The sequence below is a fragment of the Rhodnius prolixus genome, unplaced genomic scaffold (assembly GCF_049639745.1).
Source record: "Rhodnius prolixus isolate KJV_2025 unplaced genomic scaffold, Rpr scaffold_2, whole genome shotgun sequence".
NCBI classification, from domain to species: Eukaryota; Metazoa; Arthropoda; class Insecta; order Hemiptera; family Reduviidae; genus Rhodnius; species Rhodnius prolixus.
In genome coordinates this window covers 17,744,747-17,767,604 of record NW_027411592.1, presented here as the reverse complement: position 1 = coordinate 17,767,604, position 22,858 = coordinate 17,744,747, and the positions used below count along the sequence as shown (strand labels likewise).

Genomic DNA, 22,858 nt, shown 5'->3' with positions numbered 1-22,858 from the left:
TGTAATATAAAGTAAATAAGATATGCATATATTTAGGACAGCTAATTATTCCAGTATTTTACTATAAGTAAAATTAGGGGGAATAAATTAAATTACAATAGAGAAATGAATAATTATTGTTTAATTAGCTGAGTTATTAACTGTGTGTTAATTGTGCTCACGAATATTTCGGTAAGACGAATTCAAGACAGTAGCCTACTCTAACTTTATCTTTACTTTAACATGCATGTACGTATATGTGATTTATCATAATTATAACATAAAAATAATATAAATGAAGTGGCCAGCATAAGGGTCAGTGATAACTAATAAATTCTAAAAAAATAACTTATTAATGAAAATTAATGCAGTAGAATTACTTAAATATTAATGAAGTATTAATGAAATGTTGGGTACTTGCTGATTTGTGTACCTTTTGGCGTTTAATCAACCCTTATACTTAACATTTTAAACTGTAAGTTTTTGTTAAGGAGATTTTTGTACCTTTTGGATAGACTTTCCTTTTTGTCTATTTTACAAAGTTACATATCTGCTTTACAGATTTTTTTAAAATTTGGAATAAGCTATTCTATCATTATAACCTGATAAGGTGTTAACTACCACTGGAGAGATCTTTTTAAAGAATGATTGTAGTTGCGTTCCCCCAAACCATCCTCAGTAACAATTTTTTTGAGAAAGTGTTTTGAATAACATAGGAAGGTATTTGTACGTAAATAGCAAAATTAAACTGCGATTTCAGTACTTCCTTTTAAGAGGAGTAAGAAAAATAAACTTGGATTGCAGTACTTCTCCCTAAAAGGCAAAGAGGCAAAGATTTTTTAATCGAACAATTCATTGATTTAAATCGGTTCACTCATTGATAATTTAAACGATTGCAGTACTTCCTCTTAGTAGGAGCAAGAGAATCAGCAACGTAGAGGAGCTTTAACCACTTATTCGAGCTGAATTTTATCAAAATCGGACTAAGCGTTGTAGAAATATTGGTAATAATAGTTTTAGAAAGGGCCTTATTTGGGTGGGGCAAACTCCTCTCCTTGTGAGGCACGGTGCCGAGACTTTTAAAGTGCAAATCTGTATAAAATTTCGATTCGAATGACACTTCATTCATAAAAATCGGTTCACGAGTCGATAATTTGAAACGATTGCTATACTTCCCCTTAACAAGTGTAAGAGCTGATCGCCGCTTTAATGTTGCGTAGGGGAGCCCTAGCCCTATCATCCTACCAAATTTTATCAAAATCGGGCCAAGATTTACAGAGTAATTAGTAATAATAATTTTGGAGGGGGCCTTACATAAAGGGGGCTAACTCCTCTCCCATTCGATGTTCAGCGTCGGGACCCCCAAAAGGCACATCTACATAAAATATTGAATCGAATGACACCTCATTCATGAAAATCGGTTCACGCGTTTAGGCGCTACGTTGTTTACAAAAAAGGTAACAACAAGAACAACAAGAACAACAACAAGAAGAACAAGAACAAGAACATTTTTTGAAAAAGCCATTTTTGCTCATTTTCGGCAACTTTTTTCTCGAAACCTATTAGATCTGGGTGGTTGCAAAAAAATTACAGTTATAAAGGAGGGTTTGGAGTAAGATTTAAAGAAAATTTGGGAATTTTATCTTTTATAGAAAAAGAGAAAAAAATTGTCAAAGTTGGGTGTTTTTCAACGTTACGCTTTTTCGTGCAGTTTTTGATGGTCAACCCTTATACAACTGTCCTACCGGACAGTTTTAATTAGTGGTCCATTTCTGTTCTTCCAGCCACTGTAGCCATCATAAGGCCGTTATTGTGCCCTAGTAGGCCAAGTAAAAAGTAATTTTTTCTAAAAAAGATATTTAGTTGGTCATTTTTGCGAATTACAATTTTAGCTTTCGTAGTACCAACGGTCTCTTTGGCAAAGTATTAAAGTATCTCTCTAGCAATTTAACTAGAATATATGAGATCGTTTTTCTGGCAGACTGCACGCGGCTGAGAATCAACTGTTCTAGAACATGAATAAAATGTTATAAAATAATTTTGGAGTTATTGCTTTACATCTTAGATTTAGGTAGCATATTATTTTTTTTGAAAAAAAAAATCTACACAAGTTGATTCGTTGATATAAAAAGAAATCGTCTAATTTAACACAGCCCCTTGCTAACAATACTGTTAAGCTTTCAAATGATTAAAAATGATTTTGTACATTATTAAAGCCCTATTTAAATATATATTTACAGGTTGTTAAGAGATAACAATAATATTAATTGACTTGCAGTTTATTTAGAAAAATAATTATTGGTAACACATAAACTACCCATGTTAATATCCGGGCATGATGTTTTTAAAGTAATTTCCGCCTACGATTATCTGATAGATCTAGTGAAGAGTTTAAATTATAACTGAGATCTATAACTGAACGGAGCTTCTATCGTACCATTGTGAATATATATATATATATATATATATATGTACTATTAATATATAAAAGATTATTCATTACTATTATTGTATATAATCGGATGTTATTATTTATGAAGCCATTATTGATGAATAAATCGACTGCTGTTAATTATGAAAGGCTAGCGTGAACTAGTGTAATTATTATTAATAGATCTACCATATTTATCTATATCTAATAGATGTATTGTTTTCTATGTATGTAACATATATACTGAGAACATTGCTAGTTTAGACGAATATTTGAATATTAAAATGTTATCAGTAGCCACTCTGTACCGTTAGAACTATTTTTCTCGTCCGTTTCTTCTTTCACCGTTTGCCAAACAATATCAACTTGGAATTACCTCAATTCATACTTTTAGTTCTAAATAAATAAATCCTCGTTTTAAGTAATCTACACTGGGGTCGCCAATGTATACATTTGATTCAAGAAGGCACCATGATAGCTGAGAGGTTTATTAGAAATAAACTGCGAAGCGGATGTGTACTCCAATGTTAAGGAGTTACGTTTCAGGTTTTGATCTCTTGTTTTACCGTACAAATTTTGAAACTAAACTTTCACAGTTCAAAACCAGTCTCTGTTTTAAACACTTAAGTTTGTTGGAGTCAGAATGATTGGCATTTTGTTGGGCTTCAAAGCTAAAAATGGATTGGACATTTCATCAATGATGTTGAAGTGAATATCAGAATTTAGTGCTGCTTACTTACTGTCTTAATTACAACTCTAGATTTTATTAATCAACTTCGCCAGCCGATTTTAGATTAAGAACAGGCTAGCTTGATCACTTCATAATACATAATCTATAACATATTTTACTGGAATATTGTTGGGAAGGATGTTTTCTCCACAATAGTTTTAAAAATAATTATTAAATTGCTGTAGACTTCTCCAATATAGTTTCGTGAGAAGTGCGATACTCTCGATTGAAAAATATAAATATAATATATTTAAAAGAGAAAATATAATTCAAAATGAGAATTAATATCAAATGTAAATTATACTATTTTTGTGCTATTAATAATATTATCACTTATCAGAGAAATTATTATCATAAAACAAGGCTAAATAGTTTCATGGTTAAAGTTTGGTCTAAGGACCATTTTGCAGAGTACATTACACAGTTTTATCCATTTGCTCGGATCGCATTAATGGCTCTTTGAATAGTGCATTTTGAGTTGCTACATTTGGCAGTATAGTTTTTTTTAAAATGATTAATTTTTATATGGTTCCCTTTAGAAAGCTAGTCTTTATATTCTAAGTAAGAATGTAGGTGAATTCAGCATGGCCCAGAGATTTCTGATAACTTACTAACCTGTATCATTATTTTGCCCTCAACAAACCAAAAATTACAATTACTTAAACCGCTGGTCTAAAGTCTTTAGAAAGTTGGCTTTATTATTGGAGTATAAATATTTCTGGGACAAAAAGACCAATAAATAACTTTTACACTAAGACGGACTGCAAGAAACTAGGATATACCTGAATGGAATGTTCTCACTTTCTGCTGAGCCCAAAAACCCGGCTGTAAAGACCAGAACTCAACAAACAATTTAAACTAGTGTCACAGCTATTAGGAAGACGATCAAAACTACCATTTCAGTCGACTTATCTACTCGTAACCTACTCGTATTGGACTTGCACTGTGGAACCACTAAGTAGTTCAACCGAATCTAATCCTTCCAATCAAAAACACTGAGGACTAATGCCCATTTTATGTGCCAAATGTTATCTTGCAATCAATACTTTACAGTTCCTTTTCTTCCGGAGTGATTTAAACTAAATGTAAATAGTTTCATTCGACTCTCTGTGTTCATCCGCTATTCAGCCAACTTAGTTCCCCTTATCCACCCAGACGACCGTAAAACACCGGCCTTGTCCCTTATGGGAGGGGAGACTGTGTTCACACGAACATAGTAATGATAGAAGTCTCGCCATTGGTCGAGTTCTCTTTACGAATAGCTCATCTGACATTTAACTTAATTTTAAATATTTCCTGTCGTAATTGTTTAACGATGTAAATCAAAACAAAAGAATTAGACTACAATCTATACTAATTTACAAATAAAATAAAGAATTCAGCAAAATTATTTTTCATGTTATACCTGGATTAAAATCCCCAATGATAATTTTGTTCACTTGTTGCAGATGTGGAACTTACTGGAAGTCAAGAAGATTTGTCTAGTAAAAGAAGACGTTCTAGGACAAACTTTAATTCTTGGCAACTGGAAGAATTAGAAAGAGCCTTTCTGGCCAGCCACTATCCGGACGTATTCATGAGAGAAGCGTTAGCCCTGAGGCTGGATTTAAAGGAATCAAGAGTGGCAGTAAGTCTTTAATTTATTCCTGATTCTTTATTTAAAGTTTTGATTCTTTCTAGCACATAACGGTTTATCCTTTAAAAACAATTTGATTATGTTCAATGTTTTCATTGTGTTCAATGAGTTTATTTTTTGAAAACGGATATTGTTCTTTATTTTGTTTCTTTTATTCGGATCGTCAAAAGAAGTGCACCTTTCTTCGCAAATAATAATTCGCTTGATTGGTGAGTCAAGAAATAATATTTTTCTAAAAGTTATATTTTAATTAGAATCCAGTCAAATGATGTCTGTATCATGTTTTCATTTTCATATTTTTGTAAGTTTTAATCGCTATGATTACGGAAAAGTAACATTGATTTCAGTTTTCTTCAGAATATTGAACTAATAGTTAGTAACTGTTAAGTTTACTAAATGGTGTAAAATAAATGAAAATTGTGCAATAACAATTAAGTTATTGAAATGGCGAGAAAGAAATAACACCTGCATTTGCATTTCAAACATAACTAATAAACTTTAAAAAGATATGAATGATGTCCTTGTTTACTTTGATGTGGAAGACAACCGACTGTTTAAAAACTTACCGCTTAAATATTCATATATTTTTTATTTTTACAAACTTAGTAGAATAAGTTATGTAAAACGTAACTGTATATGTGATTGTTATTGGTTTTTATTTATAACTTCCTTCTTAAAGGTACTTCCGCCTAGTTGTGTCCAATTATTTTTACCTTGTTGTGTGTCGGTTTGAATTTAATTAAATTTTACAGCACTCCAGCTAGTTGACTAATGATTTAGCGCATATTTATTAGCGATTGGTCTATCTTTAGTCTATCTTCTTGGGGTGCGTTCCACTAAGCGTTCACAACGATCACGTTCACGACCGCGGTTTTGCCCGTTCCACTTGCTTGTTACAATCGAAAGCCCAAGTGGAATGGACTATGGGGCGTTTTAACCGTTCATGTAAACATTATAAATGGCGACCTCGAAAATAAGTCAGAAGCTTGAAGTAGTTGTTTTTCAATTTTAACCCCGTTTATAAGCAGTTATAATAAATTTTATTAATTATTGGTAAAGTTGACTTATATTAAAAATATATATACAGGGTGACCATGCTCCGCCCACTTTTTTTTAAACGGCGGGAAATTTCGAAAAAATAAAAAACACGAATTTAATCATTTTTAGTCTAGTTTATTTTCAGTGATTGACCCATTTTTTTAAACCCCAGTGTTTAAAATTTGACGTTCAGGTTGTTTTTTCTACAATCGTTTGGTGTGGAGTTTTAGGAAATCAACTAATCGGCCCATACTTCTACAGAAAGAACTTAATTGGTGCAAAGTATTTAACTTTTTTTAAGAGACATTTTGCCAGTTCTGCTTGAAGATGTTCCTCTACAAGCTCGGCTAGATATGTATTTTCAACAAGATTGTTGCTCGGCACATAATGTTAGAGTTGTTCGAGGTTACCTGGACAGAAATTTCCATGAAAAGTGCTTAGGGACTCATTGCCACCTCGATCTCTGGACTTAACTCCAATGGACTATTTTTTGTGGAGATATCTAAAAAATAAAGTGTACAGTAACCTTAATCCCGTGGCTTCAGTCGATGATCTGAAACGTCGAATAACTCTAGCCTGTCTAGATCTTGACTTCGCCACCATAAGTGCTGCTACAAGCAAAGCATGACAGTCCAGAGTTTTGGCTTGCCTATTCGTTGATTGTGCCCAGTTTGAACAGATTCTTTAAAAAAAATAACGTAATTTTGACAAACTGAAATTTGTTTTTCATATTTTAAATTACAATAACTTTTGAAAAACCTAACCGATTTCAAAATTTTTTTTTTTTTTTTTTTTTTTTTTTTTTTTTTTTTTTTTTTTTTTTTTTTTTTTTTTTTTTTTTGGCATTGCTTCCGCCATACAGCCAGCATCGTCTAGGTGCTTATCACTAGAATATCACTCACTCTCCATTCTTACCTACAAATACATTCGCTTCACACATTCATCATTCTACTATATACTGCTATTTACATAAACTACTGCTAATGGATGGAGCAGCATTCTGTGCTCCTGCCATCCTTATAGCTTAACCAAAATTAAAATCACGTAATCCTTCTCTAATCATTTTCTTCCATTCATTCTAATTCGGCTATAGCTTTTAAATACATTCATATTTCATTGCTAGCTCTGCTATCGACTTAAGCACATAAATGTTGGTGGAGAATGTCTTCGTAGCGAAATGGTGCATCTAAATACCTGTATATATCGTCAAACATTCGTTTCCTTTCTACCACATAACGTGGACATATCATTATTACATGTTTGAAATCCTCCTCCTCATTGCAATCTACGCAAAGAGGAGAGGACCTTTTGTTGATCCTGTGTAGATACGATCCGCACACCGCGTGGTTCGCTCTCAGCCTGCTTATTGTCGTAACAACCCATTTATTAGTGACAGTTCCCTTAAACCATGGTTGTCTAGGTAACTGATCTGCCATAGTTTTATAGAATCTACCTTTATCACCATTATTGTAATCTGTCTGCCATTTTTGTAGTGCTGCTTTTGCAATTATACCCTTGATATCGGTGTGTGGTAATTTATAATTAGCCATTTCCCCACTATTGGTGGCTTCCTTTGCAAGTGTTTCTTGCAAGAAAGTTTTGTTTCTTTAGGAGCTGAAATACTACAAAACTATGCAAAAAAAAATATAACGTTCCATTGGAAAAAACAAAGTTGGATGCTGTATCTCGAGACAAAGGGGTTTAAAAAAATGGGCCAATCACTGAAAATAAACTAGACTACAAATGATTAAATACGTGTTTTTTATTTTTTCGAAATTTCCCGCCGTTAAAAAAAAAAGTGGGTGGAGCATATAACTCTGGTCACCCTGTATAATTCAATTTTTATATTACATTTTCGTAGAGTATTTAAAAAATTTACGTTTAAATAAAATTAAAATGTCTTTTGTGGCACCAGTAGGATATTTATTAATGCAACATAATAATGCTTTAAAAATTTCTTCATCTAGTTCCGATGAAAAGTGGAACGCAATTTTACAAAATCGCAATAGTGAAAAGCGAAAACTTAAGCCCGTATGTATTATTAACTATCAAAGTGTAATTGATCGTTATTCAGTAACTTAGTATGTAAAGGGATAAGTAATTTTTCATTTTATATTATTTTTAGACTTTCGAGAAACACATGCAATTATTTACATGAGATAATACTTTCTATTTACCTGATATAATTCTTTCGATCGCCATTTTTGCTTTTAAAAAATTGCGCCAACCTTCTGAACCCCACTTCGACCCAGCTCTTAAGATGGGGCGTTGTGAGATTCGCATGAGCGAAAATAATGACGTCCTTAGTGACGTTTTCGCCACGACCGCGGTCGTCAAGTGGAACGGCTGAAGGTACATTTTGATCGTTGTGAGCGCTTAGTGGAACGCACCATTGGTGTCTTAACTTGTGCTTCATTTGTTTACAATAAAGAGAGATCATTGGCTGCTCTAATTGGCTTTGAGAAATCCGTTTTCTCTAGCCCCACCCCTAGAAACTTTCTCCGCTTTTGGGGACTTATTATTATCAAAGTTGTGCTTACGCTTTGTTTGACAACAGCATCTGCTTGATTCTCTCGACGGAGTTCAGGTTTTTAGAAAAATAAAAGGTTTTGTACCTAGTTTTGTTAACAATTTAGCTTAGTTTTCTTCGAAAAAGGCTTGTATTTCCTAGTTTTGTAATTATTCTTTAAGAAAAGCTTGTATTTCTCTTTGTTATCTCATCTTGTTTAAACCTTATCATTAAAATATGATTTCTTTAATTTGAAATAAGAGTTCAATAATAATATGGGCGATATACAGTTAGATTTAAGGTCAACACATCACCTATCGATAGCTGCGGAAGTACGATAGTTAACTATACGATCGAAGAGTTGTTGATTTAATTGAATGCGTGGGTTGTGTACCACTTTCAGTTGATAGGTGTGAAAATATATTTATTGTTCGGGTAGTTAGCAATAAAGGTGGCCTGTCCTCCCCTTCTCTGATCGTCGAGGTGGTGGTGGTGGTGTTCAGGAGGTTGGTCGAGGAAGTCGAGCCCCCGCCGATCTTTACTCTAAGATGGCCGACTAAGATCGATTAGTGAAGTTATATATATGCTTGCTCTCCTGGAGCTGTTCGCCTGCTGGGCTTACTCCACCATAATCATCCTCTTTTTCTCAAACACAACCCTTTTATGCAGTTTATACCCTATAAAACTTTACTTTTATTTAATTATTTTACTCAGTTTATATTCGCTTACTTATTTTATATACTTCTCCATAAATTATCACGAGTGAACCCGTTGCTATAATTTATGTAATTTTTCAATATTAAATTTCTTCAAGTTTCCAAGCTTATCATGCTCATGGAGAATAGGAAATTCAGGCTGTTGATGTGGATATTGAATAGATTTCGAAACAACCCATTTATTGCTCAGGTTAACTTAATTCCAGTAGCCTCATTCGAAGATGAAATCAGTATATAAAAATTTTAAAAGCTGTATTTGCAACAAATTCCGTTTTTAATTTTTAAATTACGCCGTCATAAAAATGCATTTATCAACGGACTGTTGACCATTTTCTAAAAATCTTCTCAGTGAATGAATCCCCCTAATAATATTTATAGTTACAGTAAAGATTTCTATTATTGACTAAATAGCACAAATATCTCACCGCTTTCCTGCTAAGAACCCAAGTTAAATAAGGTTTCTTCTAAAAAGGTTTCAAATAAAAAGTGAAAGTTCTATCATTTATGGGTTGTAGAAACAATATTGTTTCAAAGAAAATCATTGCCACCATTCTCGAATAAATCTATTAAATGAGAAGTTCAGTAACGTGGCACTTTCGATATCTACAGATTTTGTTTCAAATTCGGGATTCGACTCGTAATTTTGTAAAAAATGTTTTACAGCAAATAAGACTTTAGTTATATACTTCTGTTAGCTCAAACTTGTCAAAATAAAATACCATCACCGCGTATGATCTTAAGATTTTAAGAAGGAGAGTGACCGAAGTGATTTTTCTTGAAATCGTCCTTCTTCTGTATTAGGACTGCTTTTACGCTGTACACTCAGTGACCTTCCTGATTATCATTGTTATTTGGAACTTTTTCATGTAAATATGGTTTTTCCGGTGGCAGTATCGGGGACTCGAGGAACTTCCTTGTTACCACTTCTTTTAAGTTTCTCTTCGAAAATAAAACAATTTAGCGTTCAAGAATTTTAGGAACATTATTGCAAAGAAAAATTTGATAAGCTGTACAGGAACTTTATTATTTTTTTGGGATTTAGAATATTTCTCCGAAAGCTGTTGCTTCGGTTTTCTTATTTAGATCACATTTAATTTGTTAATTGAAATGCCTATTATTATTATTCTATGGGAAGCAAAGGCCTACTGTAACCCATGTCATAAAACTCTTCTCCTTCTGTTAAAAAAAACAGCAATGATTTGAGCCTAGAACGAGAAATAAATAACTAGGGAGCCACCTAAGATTCGCAAAACGCTGAACGATAAAAGTGGGAACAGTCTAACCTCCTACAAGGTCAACCTATTCAAATACCCTAAAGCTAACCTCCTCATACCTTTATAAACTGTGCCTCCAGATAAATGAATTATTTTCCTTCTTCGTCCCTCAAAGATAGGAACAGGCATGAACCTCGTTTTGCAGAGGTATCTTTTTAACCCACAATGCCCAGAGAGAGAGAAACGGACAGTTATCTGAGAGAGGCCTGCGAGAGACCCAATAGCATTTCACTAACGTTCTTGTACGGTCCTCGTATAGCCTTTAGGGCTGAATATAAAAATGTATGCTTAACACGGCTGTTCATGTCTGGAAACCTGCATGCGTGTGTCAAACTGCAGGGTTACCAGCTGGTTTTTGGGACAGATAAGAGGAGAGAGTAATCCTCACGATTTGGCCAATCTGTCCATCCACCAGCTCGTTACTCCAAATCCGCTTATCTCCCTACACCTAGACCAGAAAGAAAACTTTAATACAAAGATTTAATAGAACCTAGTTCATCCAGTCTTCTTTGAAAATTCCAATATCACTTTAAAGTTGAAAACACAAAATTTCAGCGCGTTCAACAGCTTGAACCTCAGAAAAGATGCAAACCTCTTTATCGTGGAGTAGCAACTCCGTTGATCCGAAAAACCAACAAACACAATTGATAACCTCAGCCAAGAAAATAGCGATTTTAGTGCCGTAGTAGATCTCCGCTGGATTCAATCTGGAATCATCCGTGTAACATCTACGGTAATTTTCAGGTGACGTCCCAGATAAACCTATTGTTAATGGCTAAATAATAAAATGCCTGTTTACTTTTCTTAAAAACATTAATCCAGAATCAAGGATGATTTTGGATTTTGGACTGTCTTTGAGATTGAAATTTGTTTCAACCATTTAAAGGGCCATTGTAAGGACGTACAATAACTTACATTTCTTTATGCCTGCGAAGGAATCATCCATATTTACTTACAACACATTTATTTATGTGGAAGTAAATATTTAAGGGAACTAATGTCATCTACTTCCAAACAATTGGATTTGAACGTTTCGTGAATCACGTTCTTTCTAAGTAGGTACAATGTCTTTTAAATAAATTTTAATAATTACAGCAATAGTAATTGTTAGAACTGCTTCAGATATTTTCTGCAATAAGTTTAAGCTTACTTTTACGCTTTAAAGTGAGATTTGTGGGAATATAACACCGTCGATATTGGTGTGTAAAGCCCCGCCGTACATTAAAAGACAATAGGGTCATGCCTGGTGTGCTTGATGTACTCCAACGATTGTTTGGAGCAGATTTAAGGGTGAAGAAGCGATCCGCTTTACAAGAGAGCGGACAGACCACACCCTCAAGCTTGACGGTATATCGAGAAGTCTCTTAGTCCCCCACCACAGCTAGTTACTGTAGACCGCAGTCTGCATGGCGCAAGCTCTTACATTGCTAGTCGCCCTGCAAAATTTATAAAGCTTTGATACTCCCCTTCTTGTCTGAACCCAGGGGATTTACTGATGGCTCCCTTGGGATACTGTTCTCCTCTCCCTTCTAGACCTCATCTTCACCCTCTTTTGCTTGTGTTACCCTTAAATTTTCTTCTTTATCCACTACATCTTGTTACTTACATGTTATACTTTGTTTTTGCTTAACCGGGGCTCGGCTTGGTTTCCGACTACTTCTTTACCATCCGGTTACTCTTCAATCGCTCCCACTATATCAACTTCTAAATCCCCTACCTACTGCGACAAAACCGCATCATCATCTTATCTTTTCCTACCAATAGAAAGCGATTTCTCTGGTATTTATATTTATGAGGAAAGCTTAGTTTTTCTCTACCATCGTTTCTGGAATTGACATTCTATTTCTGGATTTATTTATACACAAATACTCTTTTTATTGTCTAACTAATGTACAATTGTTACAGCGTACTATCAACAAGATTTCATTTCCTTTTATTTCTGCATGATGTATGGTTATATTATCATTTTTGTACGTAATTATTACTATTCACTCATTCTGTTTCACATAGCAGTACCTTCGTAGGTGATCTCTTCAGTGGAACGGGACTGGACTTCTTTAATTCTGATCTGTTATTCTACAGACTATTTATTTAGGGAATAAAGAATAGTTAGAGAATTTTTTCTCGAATCTTAAAAAGATCATTCTCATTGAAGTAACAAATAATTTATCCTTCGATGGTTAAATTCTGTTAGTGTACCTTCAGTATCCTACTCTAAAAGAATGAAGATTCTAATCCATTTTCATTATTGGTATCATTTTCTCTAAAATTCTATTTTAACATAATATTCAGTTTTTCAAACAGTAAATTCTTTAACTATAACACTGTAATTATCTTATAATTTTATTATTATTACAATAATTCTCATAATAATGTTAATAAGAATTAGATACGTCTTGAAATTCGGATAGTGGAAGAAAATATAAAAGTATGAATTTTAGCAAGAGATATTCGTTGCTGGGCGGCTTAATTGGTAATGTTCAACAGAGATACCTGTTTCAGAAAGTCCTTTGAGTAAGGAAAAAAATAGCATTTCGATTTAGACTGAAACGTAACAATTAAAATTTCTTTATTGGAATTAACATTTTAGCAACTGGATATTTCATTTTTCTGAGGTTGTTTCCGAAAATGCCTATTATAATTTTGTTTAATCTGCTTATGTATGTATGTATATGATGTTAATCAATAATTTAGGACTTTCTTGGGGGGTGATGAAGGGTTGGTTCCTTTTAAAGGGTTTGATTCGGTGAAGAGATAGTTTGGTTGTTTAGTTAATATTAGTTTATAGTAAAGCAAAGTAGATTTTTTTTAGATTTAGATTTTAAAGGGCGGGACGGGGCCTATGCCCCACGGCACCGCAGCTTATTCCCTCTAAGACTAGTAAATGAAACCTCCCCTTCTAAGAAGGTTGAAGGTTTTCCCTACCAGTTCCTTCTGCGCTATAATCTCCTTTGGTCTCAAGGTACCAAAGATGCCGTAGTGCAGTCTCTCGATTGCAAAGCAATCGAATAACAAGTGAGAGGCCGTTTCTTCCTCTTCCTGGCACAATCTGCACAGCGGTTCCGAGCTGATGAGCCCTATCTTGTACAGGTGCTCCCTGAACCTACCGCGCGCCCTGTGAATAGGCCTGTAACCAGAGTAATCTGATTTACTGCCCAAGCCCAGAGTCACTTTGGTACTTTGTTTGCACAACAAGGGCATAACTCTCTTGCTGTGTTTGAGCCCAAGAAGCATCACCCAGTTCTTTTCATGTTCTCTCCAGATCCAATCTCTGAGAGCCTCACGAACTGCACCCTTGGTGATCCCCAGGACAGGCTCCGGGCCAATGAAAGGATTGTTGGATCCATTCCTGGCCAGAAGATCAGCTGTCTCATTCCCCTTAATCCCTACATGACCCGGCACCCGTTCTAACCGAACTTTATTGTGCCGAGCCAGTAGTTCTAGGGCCTTTCTACATTGCCAGACCAGGAAAGAGGTCATTCTGAAGAAAACAATGGTCTTCAGCGCAGCCTGGCTGACCGAAAAGGTGCAAACCTCCCTATTTCTAAGTAATCGCCTATTTTTTCAGGCGGGCTTAACATCCAACTACCCAATTAGATACCATGGACGCAGGCGGAAGCTCATACTTTAGTATAAACAGTATCTTTCTAACAAATAACAGTTATACGCGGAATTGGAACTGGAGATCTCCCACTTATAATGCCACGCTTTTGACCACTAAATAGATCAACCACCGCCCTTAATATCAGTAAGAATTATGTTTAAAAATTGTTTTTTGAAAAATTTAAGAGTTCTTGTAAGGGAAAATTTGGAAATTTTTTTTGTGCAGAGAATTATCTGATTAATGCACTAATATAGTCTTTACGTTTTTTCTCTCTAACTAACTTCATTTTCAGATTTTAGAACAATCTTCGTTAGATTCTAATCCAAGATTTGGAAATTGTGGGATGTTATATATTTTAATAACCCGTAGATTACATATTATTTTCAGCAGTAAAAAAAAATTATTGTTATTTTGTTGAAATATGCATATATTATCTAATTTTAAACATATATAGGAAATGTAAGATGAAACTTGAGAGCCCTTTGTATTATAAAAGTGGTCGAAATAAGCGACACAAGAAACTGTACCGTCTACTATTATTACTTGCTTGAGCGGGAAAGAAATGAATAACTCTAATAAATATTGAAATATATTGTTACATTTAACGTAGTCTTTATTTAGTGGTGGCAGAGTAGAGTGTAGAAGGTAGAGGCCGGACAGATCTGAGCCAATATCTTCTGCTGTTATATATATATATATATACATAGAATGGTGTGTGCAAAGCAATTTTTCACTGTTATCCTGGAGTAAAGTTTGGACAGAGAAGTGAACTGAAGCCCTGTAATCATGGGGGCTGCCCGACCCACGGTTTATGAAATGTTTATAGTCCAGTTCGTGCACTGGTCTTATCTTAACTAGCAACACACACATTACTGGGGTCCTTCTTCTCCTGAGGAGCCAGGTTTGGCTCTCTTTGGAAATTGTTTCTCTTTGCCAGTTTACCATATACATATCCGTCTACTTGACTAACCACCTCTCCCCTAAAACTCATATTAATTCTCCGCTTCTATTTTTGTTCTCTCTTCTTGTATTAGTTACTTCTCTCTCGCTGGTTATTTTACTCCTAATTACATACTTTGTGTGATGATTCAATCAGACACCAACCGACCGAGTAGAGAGGGACGTGCAGAACCCTTTTACACGATCTCTCCTCTAAGAAATTATTATCCTATAGACACCAGGTCCCAGCGTATCCACCCAGCGCTTACCACCACCGTCTGATTGCTCTCTTAGAATGTAATTTTTCATGGCGCGAGAAAGAGAAGTAGATTGAATAAATGTGGCGCCAAACTAGGCCGCCTCCACGTTTTATTATTTTTCTAACAACTTGTTTTGCTTTTTACCTCTCATCGAACCACCCAATAATTGTAATACTTAAAACCTAATTTATATTATAATTTTAATTATAAACCGACCTCCTTTGTTTTTTATATTAACTTATTACAAAGGGGAGGCCGTGTTCTTTGCTTTATTGACTATTCTGAACGATTATTAATTTTTTTTTTCCCCCCCAAAGAGTTTATTAATTTTTCCTTTTTTAAGAAATTCTTTTTGAACATATAAATGAAATTTTATCTGATTAATTCTGCTATAAATACTATATTTATTGTTAAATTACATTTTGTTTGACAAGTATATAGTACTTTATTTGGTAAAAACACAAAGTAACACTTTTACATACAATACAGAAATAGTATGGCTACAAGCCGTCTGCTGGAGCTGCCGCATGATTAAATTAAATAATAGCTCTTTTAAATAATGAAAAAAATTAAAAATAAATAAATAAAACAAAATAAATACGAGGGTCGTTTGAAAAGTCCGTGCAAAAATAAAAACTACTTAATTTTTGGGGGAAAACCTTTTTTATTTTTCAACATAGTCTCCTTTTAGGCTTATACACTTCGTCCAACGCTGCTCTAGTTTGTTGATCCCTTCCGAATAATAGGATTTGTCCAAGTCTGACAAATAGCCATTCGTTTCTGCAATCACCTCCTCGTTTGAATAAAATCTTTTTCCCGCCAGCCATTTCTTCATATTGGGGAACAAATAGTAGTCCGAGGGAGCCAAGTCTGGAGAATAGGGGGGATGTGAAACGAGTTGGAACCCTATTTCCATTAATTTTGCGACCACAACTGCTGAGGTGTGAGCTAGTGCGTTGTCGTGATGGAAAAGGACCTTGTGGGCCAATCGTGGGCGTTTTTCTTGCAGCTCGGTTTTCAAACGGTCCAATAACGATGAATAATATGCACCTGTAATAGTTTTACCCTTTTCCAGATAGTCGATGAGGATTATTCCTTGCGAATCCCAAAAGACAGTCGCCATAATCTTTCCGGCCGAAGGAACGGTCTTCGCCTTTTTTGGCGCAGATTCCCCCTTGGTAACCCATTGTTTAGATTGTTCTTTGGTCTCAGGAGTGTAGTGATGTATCCATGTTTCATCTACAGTGACGAAACGACGCTTAAAGTCCTGCGGATTCTTCTGGAACAGCTGCAAACCGTCCTTGCAACACTTCACACGATTTCGTTTTTGGTTAAGCGTGAGCAATCGCAGCACCCATCTTGCGGATAGCTTTGTTATGTCCAAATGTTGATGCAAAATATTATGTACCCGTTCATTCGAGATGCCCACAGCGCTAGCAATCTCACGCACCTTCACTCTTCTGTCATCCACCACCATATCATGGATTTTATCAATGATTTCTGGAGTAGTAACCTCAACAGGGCGTCCAGAACGTTCAGCGTCACTTGTGCCCATATGGCCACTCCGAAAATTTTGAAACCACTGATAAACTGTTCTAATCGAAGATGCAGAATCACCATAATGTTTATCAAGCTTCTCTTGAGGCGTTTTGCCTTTCATAAAGTAGTGTTTAATCAACACACGAAATTCTTTTTCGTCCTTTTTTTGAAAATCACTCGACTTCCTTGATTCAAACGAATGCCAAACACAAAGAAATAGACCGATCTGGCTGAAACTTGGGGTGTGTTATTCCAAGAGATGCTACTAACTAAACATAACCTCGATACGCGCCAGTGGTGCTATCTCTCTGACTTTGCACGGACTTTTCAAACGACCCTCGTAAAAGTAAAATAAAATTACACAATATTATGAATCATATTCCATAAAAAATAATTAAATATAATACACAAATAATAATCATGGTTGATATAATTTAATTGAAGGTAATTTGTTTATACCTATAACACCTCGCTTTTTTAGCAAAATAAATAACTTTTTGAGAGTTTTCCGAACAGAGTAGATGCGCAATTTGGTGTGGTGATGTATTAGAACCAAGATATTCTGTACGGAAATTGGATAATGTAGGACAGGTAATAAGAAAATGTAAAAGATCCTCAGGACCCTGCGAGCACAAAGGACAAATCTCAGTCTCTGGATCCTTCATAAGCTAAGGGACCTTGTTCAACGCCAATAATTCCCCTCTAAGTCTAACCAACCACTTCAAATCGTCAAACTTTAGGTTTACATAATCATTACTAATAATTTGACCAAATTGTGGTTTAATATCCATCAGCGTTCTGAATAATAAAAACCGTTCAGTATCTCTTGCTCGTTTCAGAGACTCTTCACGAAAAAAAAGCTTTCATTTTTATTATTATATCCGAGTGCTGTTTAGGCCAAGTTTCCATTTTGTCTATCGAGAAATCAACTTCAACCGAGTACCTTGCAGCAATCGAATTCCAGTGATTGTGGAACGCAGCTTTCTTGTTAATTATTTCGAGTGCGACTATACGAGGGTAGCGGAATCTGGCAGAGATAAGATCTGAGTGATGTATCTGAAGTGGAGTTTTAATGTATATAAGTAGGTATAAGTTTGACAAGTATTTCTTGTAGATTTGTTCGAATTTACATATTATAAGTACCGAGTAAGATGGGTAAAATTCTTGGTCAAGCACATCGATGACATTTCGTTCATTTCCGTTGAAATATAGTGCCTAATCAGATTCCTGATTTTAAATTTGATTTATTAATAACGAACTGAAAGTCACCCAAAATGGAGATTTTATTAGCTGCTTTTCTTTATTTTTAACAGTTTGTATTAATTCAAAACTTATCTATGAGAAGAACGACCCAAAAAGCTGGCAAGATCGTGAAGTAAAGGGTCAACCGGTTATTAAATGTGTATGTAACAGTTGGTGGCATGGTAGCCAATCAAAAGAATGAGTAAAAAGTTGAAGTACGTAATATCTATTTTCTTTTTCAGGAAGACTTTACGTTCAACCCAAATTAGGTGATATGGACGGAAGCGACTAGCAAACCATACTTTAACTAATAAATTATCATTTTTATCCATTAAAAATTTCAAGCCCTAGACCGGGATTCGAACGTAGTACCACAATACTTAGCAGGGCTCGCTTCTAACCCCTCGGCTACAGTGGCGCCACAAAACAATTCTGAGTATGGACTTTTAAACCAAGAGCTAACTACTTGGTAGCTTGGTGAAATTTATATCTAATAGCTTGTTAAAGATTTAATGCAATATCCCTTCATGACCTAAAAAGTATTTAGAACCCGTAGTTCTGAAGTGCAAACCAATGGTTTCAATTTATATCACATTACTTTTGATACGATGGTGTCGATTGATATCGATTTAAACAGATCAAAAATTTGTCATCCTTAATGAAATTTAGAATGTAGAGGAGGTTTTTAAAATAAGTTTCACATATATATCTTCTTGATCCTTAATTTTCCGTAAAAAACAACGCTGTATGTGATACGAGTATTACTGCTCCAACTTAAGAGAAAAATTGAGCAAAGACCATAATCACGTAGAATTACGGTATACGTCCTTAAAATAGATATAATCCCGGTTGTTTAGTTTTCTTAAAAAAGACAATTGCTTTCATAATAAGCTGCAGGGCTAAATAGTGACATATTTGGGTCAAATCATCTGAACATATTGTTGTTCGTATTTGCAAAATATTAGTCCTGAATGTTTAAACCGACTTTTAAGAGGAAATAAAATTATATTTGATAGATTAATGGGATACTTTGCCCAAAAATTTAGACGGGCAACTGTGAAAAGTGTAATGTACAGCCAATTTTGTCTTCTTTCTTTTAAGAATTTTAAAACAACGTGCTGTTGTTTTTTTTTTTTTTAAGAATAAAAATTTGCATTTTGCTGTTACTCAAAAAAGGAGACGGTAGCCGAGCGGTTAGAGGCGAGGCCCTTCTAGCTGAGATATATTGTTGCCAATTTAGGCCTTTGTATTCTATCTGAAATGGTAATATGCGAAAGTAACATTGAACGTTTGTTAGTCGCTTTTATCCAAAATACTTAATTTAGTGGTTTATATGTATAAAGTCCGCCTGAAAATATTTATAAATTCCGAATTGATTTAAAAAATGTTAGAATTTTAAGAGTTGTAGGAATTCTTTTCAGCCGATTCTTATATTTATAAATATCGGAAAGTTGTAATATTGATTTAAAAATACATAATTATAATTAAGGGAAGGGAAGGCTAAGTAGTTGGTGTACTGGATTCTAATGCGGGGTACCTGGGTTCGAATCAAGCTTGCTAGCCCTTAGGTTTTGCTCTTCTTTGCTCTCTTAGGAGCAAACACAGCTCACAATACGATAATTAACAGAGTATCTGTTACAAGAGAACACAGATTGGAAGCTGGCAATTTACTGAAAAAAAGCTCGGGGCGCCAATAACCTCAAATTTTGACAGGTCTTAAATAGAAAAAAATAATAATAATAAAAAATTAATAAATACAAAATGATAATAATAATATAAATTGCGGTATTAGTCCAACTTCTTTTTATGAAGTTTTCATTTCAGATTAAATTTAACATCTAATCGCAGGAAGTAGAAGCTATTTTTCAAATTGTGTATGTTGTAAAATGATTTTCTTTTAAATTAATCCAAATTCTTAATGTGCGCAATGAAGGGATACAGTCATTTGACAACAACAAGCTTTACACTTAAATCAGAAAATAACTTTTGTAAGTAATTTGGAACCAATACTTGAACAAATCCTTACGTTGTACACGTTTTTGTTTTTAAGCTACTTTATTTTTGTTGTTATATTACTTTAAGAATAGGTGACTCCGGTGTAATTTGACCGGCTATTTTTTGAGTAGAAGGTTGAAGAGAGGATCGTACTCATTACGGTGGACAAGGGCGGCGCACTTTCTACTTTCTACCAGATGACCAACGTTCTCAGAGAGCGGCTGAACAAAAAAAAAGCCATTCTGTTCAAGAACACAATGGAGCTAATGCTCCCTATTGATTACCTGCTTCCACTGAATTACCCGACAGTCGACCGCACGCCTTCATACAACCTCCATTACTACTTGATGATGTCTTCATTTCATCTTCTACTTATAATCCTTATTGCAGTTACATCTATTAAAATACTACATTAGAAACTTGATGAACAACCTTCTTTAGAGCCTTATTCAGTTCTAAATTAGATTCACGTTTCTAAATCGCTTTAGAAAACTTTTCAGATTCATTTATAAACTTTATTATTCACGCATATGACCTCCTTTTACTGTTATCCTAACTCACAGATTCTCTTTAAACAGAAAGGTGTAAAATGCACCTCATTCAGGCTCATGAAACAACACTACGTTAAATTGTAAACAGTTGCTAATGCTAAGATTTTCACACATTAGAACTTATGCTTCATTCAAACTACGTGAACCTCAGATTTTCAAGTACACTTTAAAATATTGTCTTTTGAAAAATGTTATAAAACAAAAGTTTTACAGCTTTTTGTGTGTAGAGTTAGTATTATTTGTGTGAATAGAATGAAAAAATCGCTGCCAATTTCAGTCTTTTTGGGTTTAATTGTGTATCTTCCAGTAACTGTTTGCATCTTTTTGAGAACTCTTTAAAATATTGTCTTTTGAAAAACGTTATAAAACAAAAGTTTTACAGCTTTTTGTGTGTAGAGTTAGTATTATTTGTGTGAATAGAATGAAAAAATCGCTGCCAATTTCAGTCTTTTTGGGTTTAATTGTGTATCTTCCAGTAACTGTTTGCATCTTTTTGAGAACTCTTTAAAATATTGTCTTTTGAAAAACGTTATAAAACAAAAGTTTTACAGCTTTTTGTGTGTAGAGTTAGTATTATTTGTGTGAATAGAATGAAAAAATCGCTGCCAATTTCAGTCTTTTTGGGTTTAATTGTGTATCCTCCAGTAACTGTTTGCATCTTTTTGAGAACACTTTAAAATATTGTCTTTTGAAAAATGTTATAAAACAAAAGTTTTACAGCTTTTTGTGTGTAGAGTTAGTATTATTTGTGTGAATAGAATGAAAAAATCGCTGCCAATTTCAGTCTTTTTGGGTTTAATTGTGTATCTTCCAGTAACTGTTTGCATCTTTTTGAGAACTCTTTAAAATATTGTCTTTTGAAAAACGTTATAAAACAAAAGTTTTACAGCTTTTTGTGTGTAGAGTTAGTATTATTTGTGTGAATAGAATGAAAAAATCGCTGCCAATTTCAGTCTTTTTGGGTTTAATTGTGTATCTTCCAGTAACTGTTTGCATCTTTTTGAGAACTCTTTAAAATATTGTCTTTTGAAAAACGTTATAAAACAAAAGTTTTACAGCTTTTTGTGTGTAGAGTTAGTATTATTTGTGTGAATAGAATGAAAAAATCGCTGCCAATTTCAGTCTTTTTGGGTTTAATTGTGTATCTTCCAGTAACTGTTTGCATCTTTTTGAGAACTCTTTAAAATATTGTCTTTTGAAAAACGTTATAAAACAAAAGTTTTACAGCTTTTTGTGTGTAGAGTTAGTATTATTTGTGTGAATAGAATGAAAAAATCGCTGCCAATTTCAGTCTTTTTGGGTTTAATTGTGTATCCTCCAGTAACTGTTTGCATCTTTTTGAGAACTCTTTAAAATATTGTCTTTTGAAAAATGTTATAAAACAAAAGTTTTACAGCTTTTTGTGTGTAGAGTTAGTATTATTTGTGTGAATAGAATGAAAAAATCGCTGCCAATTTCAGTCTTTTTGGGTTTAATTGTGTATCTTCCAGTAACTGTTTGCATCTTTTTGAGAACTCTTTAAAATATTGTCTTTTGAAAAATGTTATAAAACAAAAGTTTTACAGCTTTTTGTGTGTAGAGTTAGTATTATTTGTGTGAATAGAATGAAAAAATCGCTGCCAATTTCAGTCTTTTTGGGTTTAATTGTGTATCTTCCAGTAACTGTTTGCATCTTTTTGAGAACTCTTTAAAATATTGTCTTTTGAAAAACGTTATAAAACAAAAGTTTTACAGCTTTTTGTGTGTAGAGTTAGTATTATTTGTGTGAATAGAATGAAAAAATCGCTGCCAATTTCAGTCTTTTTGGGTTTAATGTGTACCTTCAGTAACTGTTTACATGTTTTTTGATAGTGTATGGATATTGTATTGGTTGCTGATATGCTTAGTGATGTTTTTACAATTGTTACTTATATATTTAAGAAAAATATTATTGTTTTTACATTTAGTGAGGAAAGTGAGGTCTTCTTTTTCAGTGGTGAGCTTCTTGTGTGATTGTAAGTATCTTTCTGTAGTTTCCTTTGTGGTGTATCGAAAGGTTTGCTCCACTTCAGTGAAAATGAAAATATGACTGAAATTGGCAGCTATTTTTTCATCTTATTGAAACAATGAGTCAGTCACCAAAAATAATAGAAATTATTTGTAAAGTTAAATGTTTAGAAGGGAAATCGCTGCTGGAGTTGATCCAGCAAACTGAGCCATTTATTTTCATAAAATGACACTTGTGGGACATTTAATTTAATCAAACTTGATTTTCTATCCATGCTTTTAATCATAAAGTAAAAAGAAAATTAAGCATAAGGTTACGCGAGCTTGATCTCGAAACCAAATCAGGTGTCGTGGACGGAGTTGGATTCATTTAATATATTGGACAAAATCCAATGCCTAAACCGAAAATGAACTCAATGTTACAAAAAT

At 34.1% G+C, this 22,858-nt stretch overlaps 1 protein-coding gene across 1 annotated transcript in view; it reads left to right on the top strand.

Annotated features, from left to right (window-relative positions):
* Nucleotides 1-22,858, top strand: part of LOC141449179 (uncharacterized) — a 120,927-nt gene that overhangs the window by 74,297 nt on the left and 23,772 nt on the right. The window contains exon 2 of the mRNA XM_074118322.1: nt 4,589-4,767. Coding sequence (XP_073974423.1) covers nt 4,589-4,767 — 179 coding nt within the window. The remainder of the gene's footprint in view (nt 1-4,588; nt 4,768-22,858) is intronic.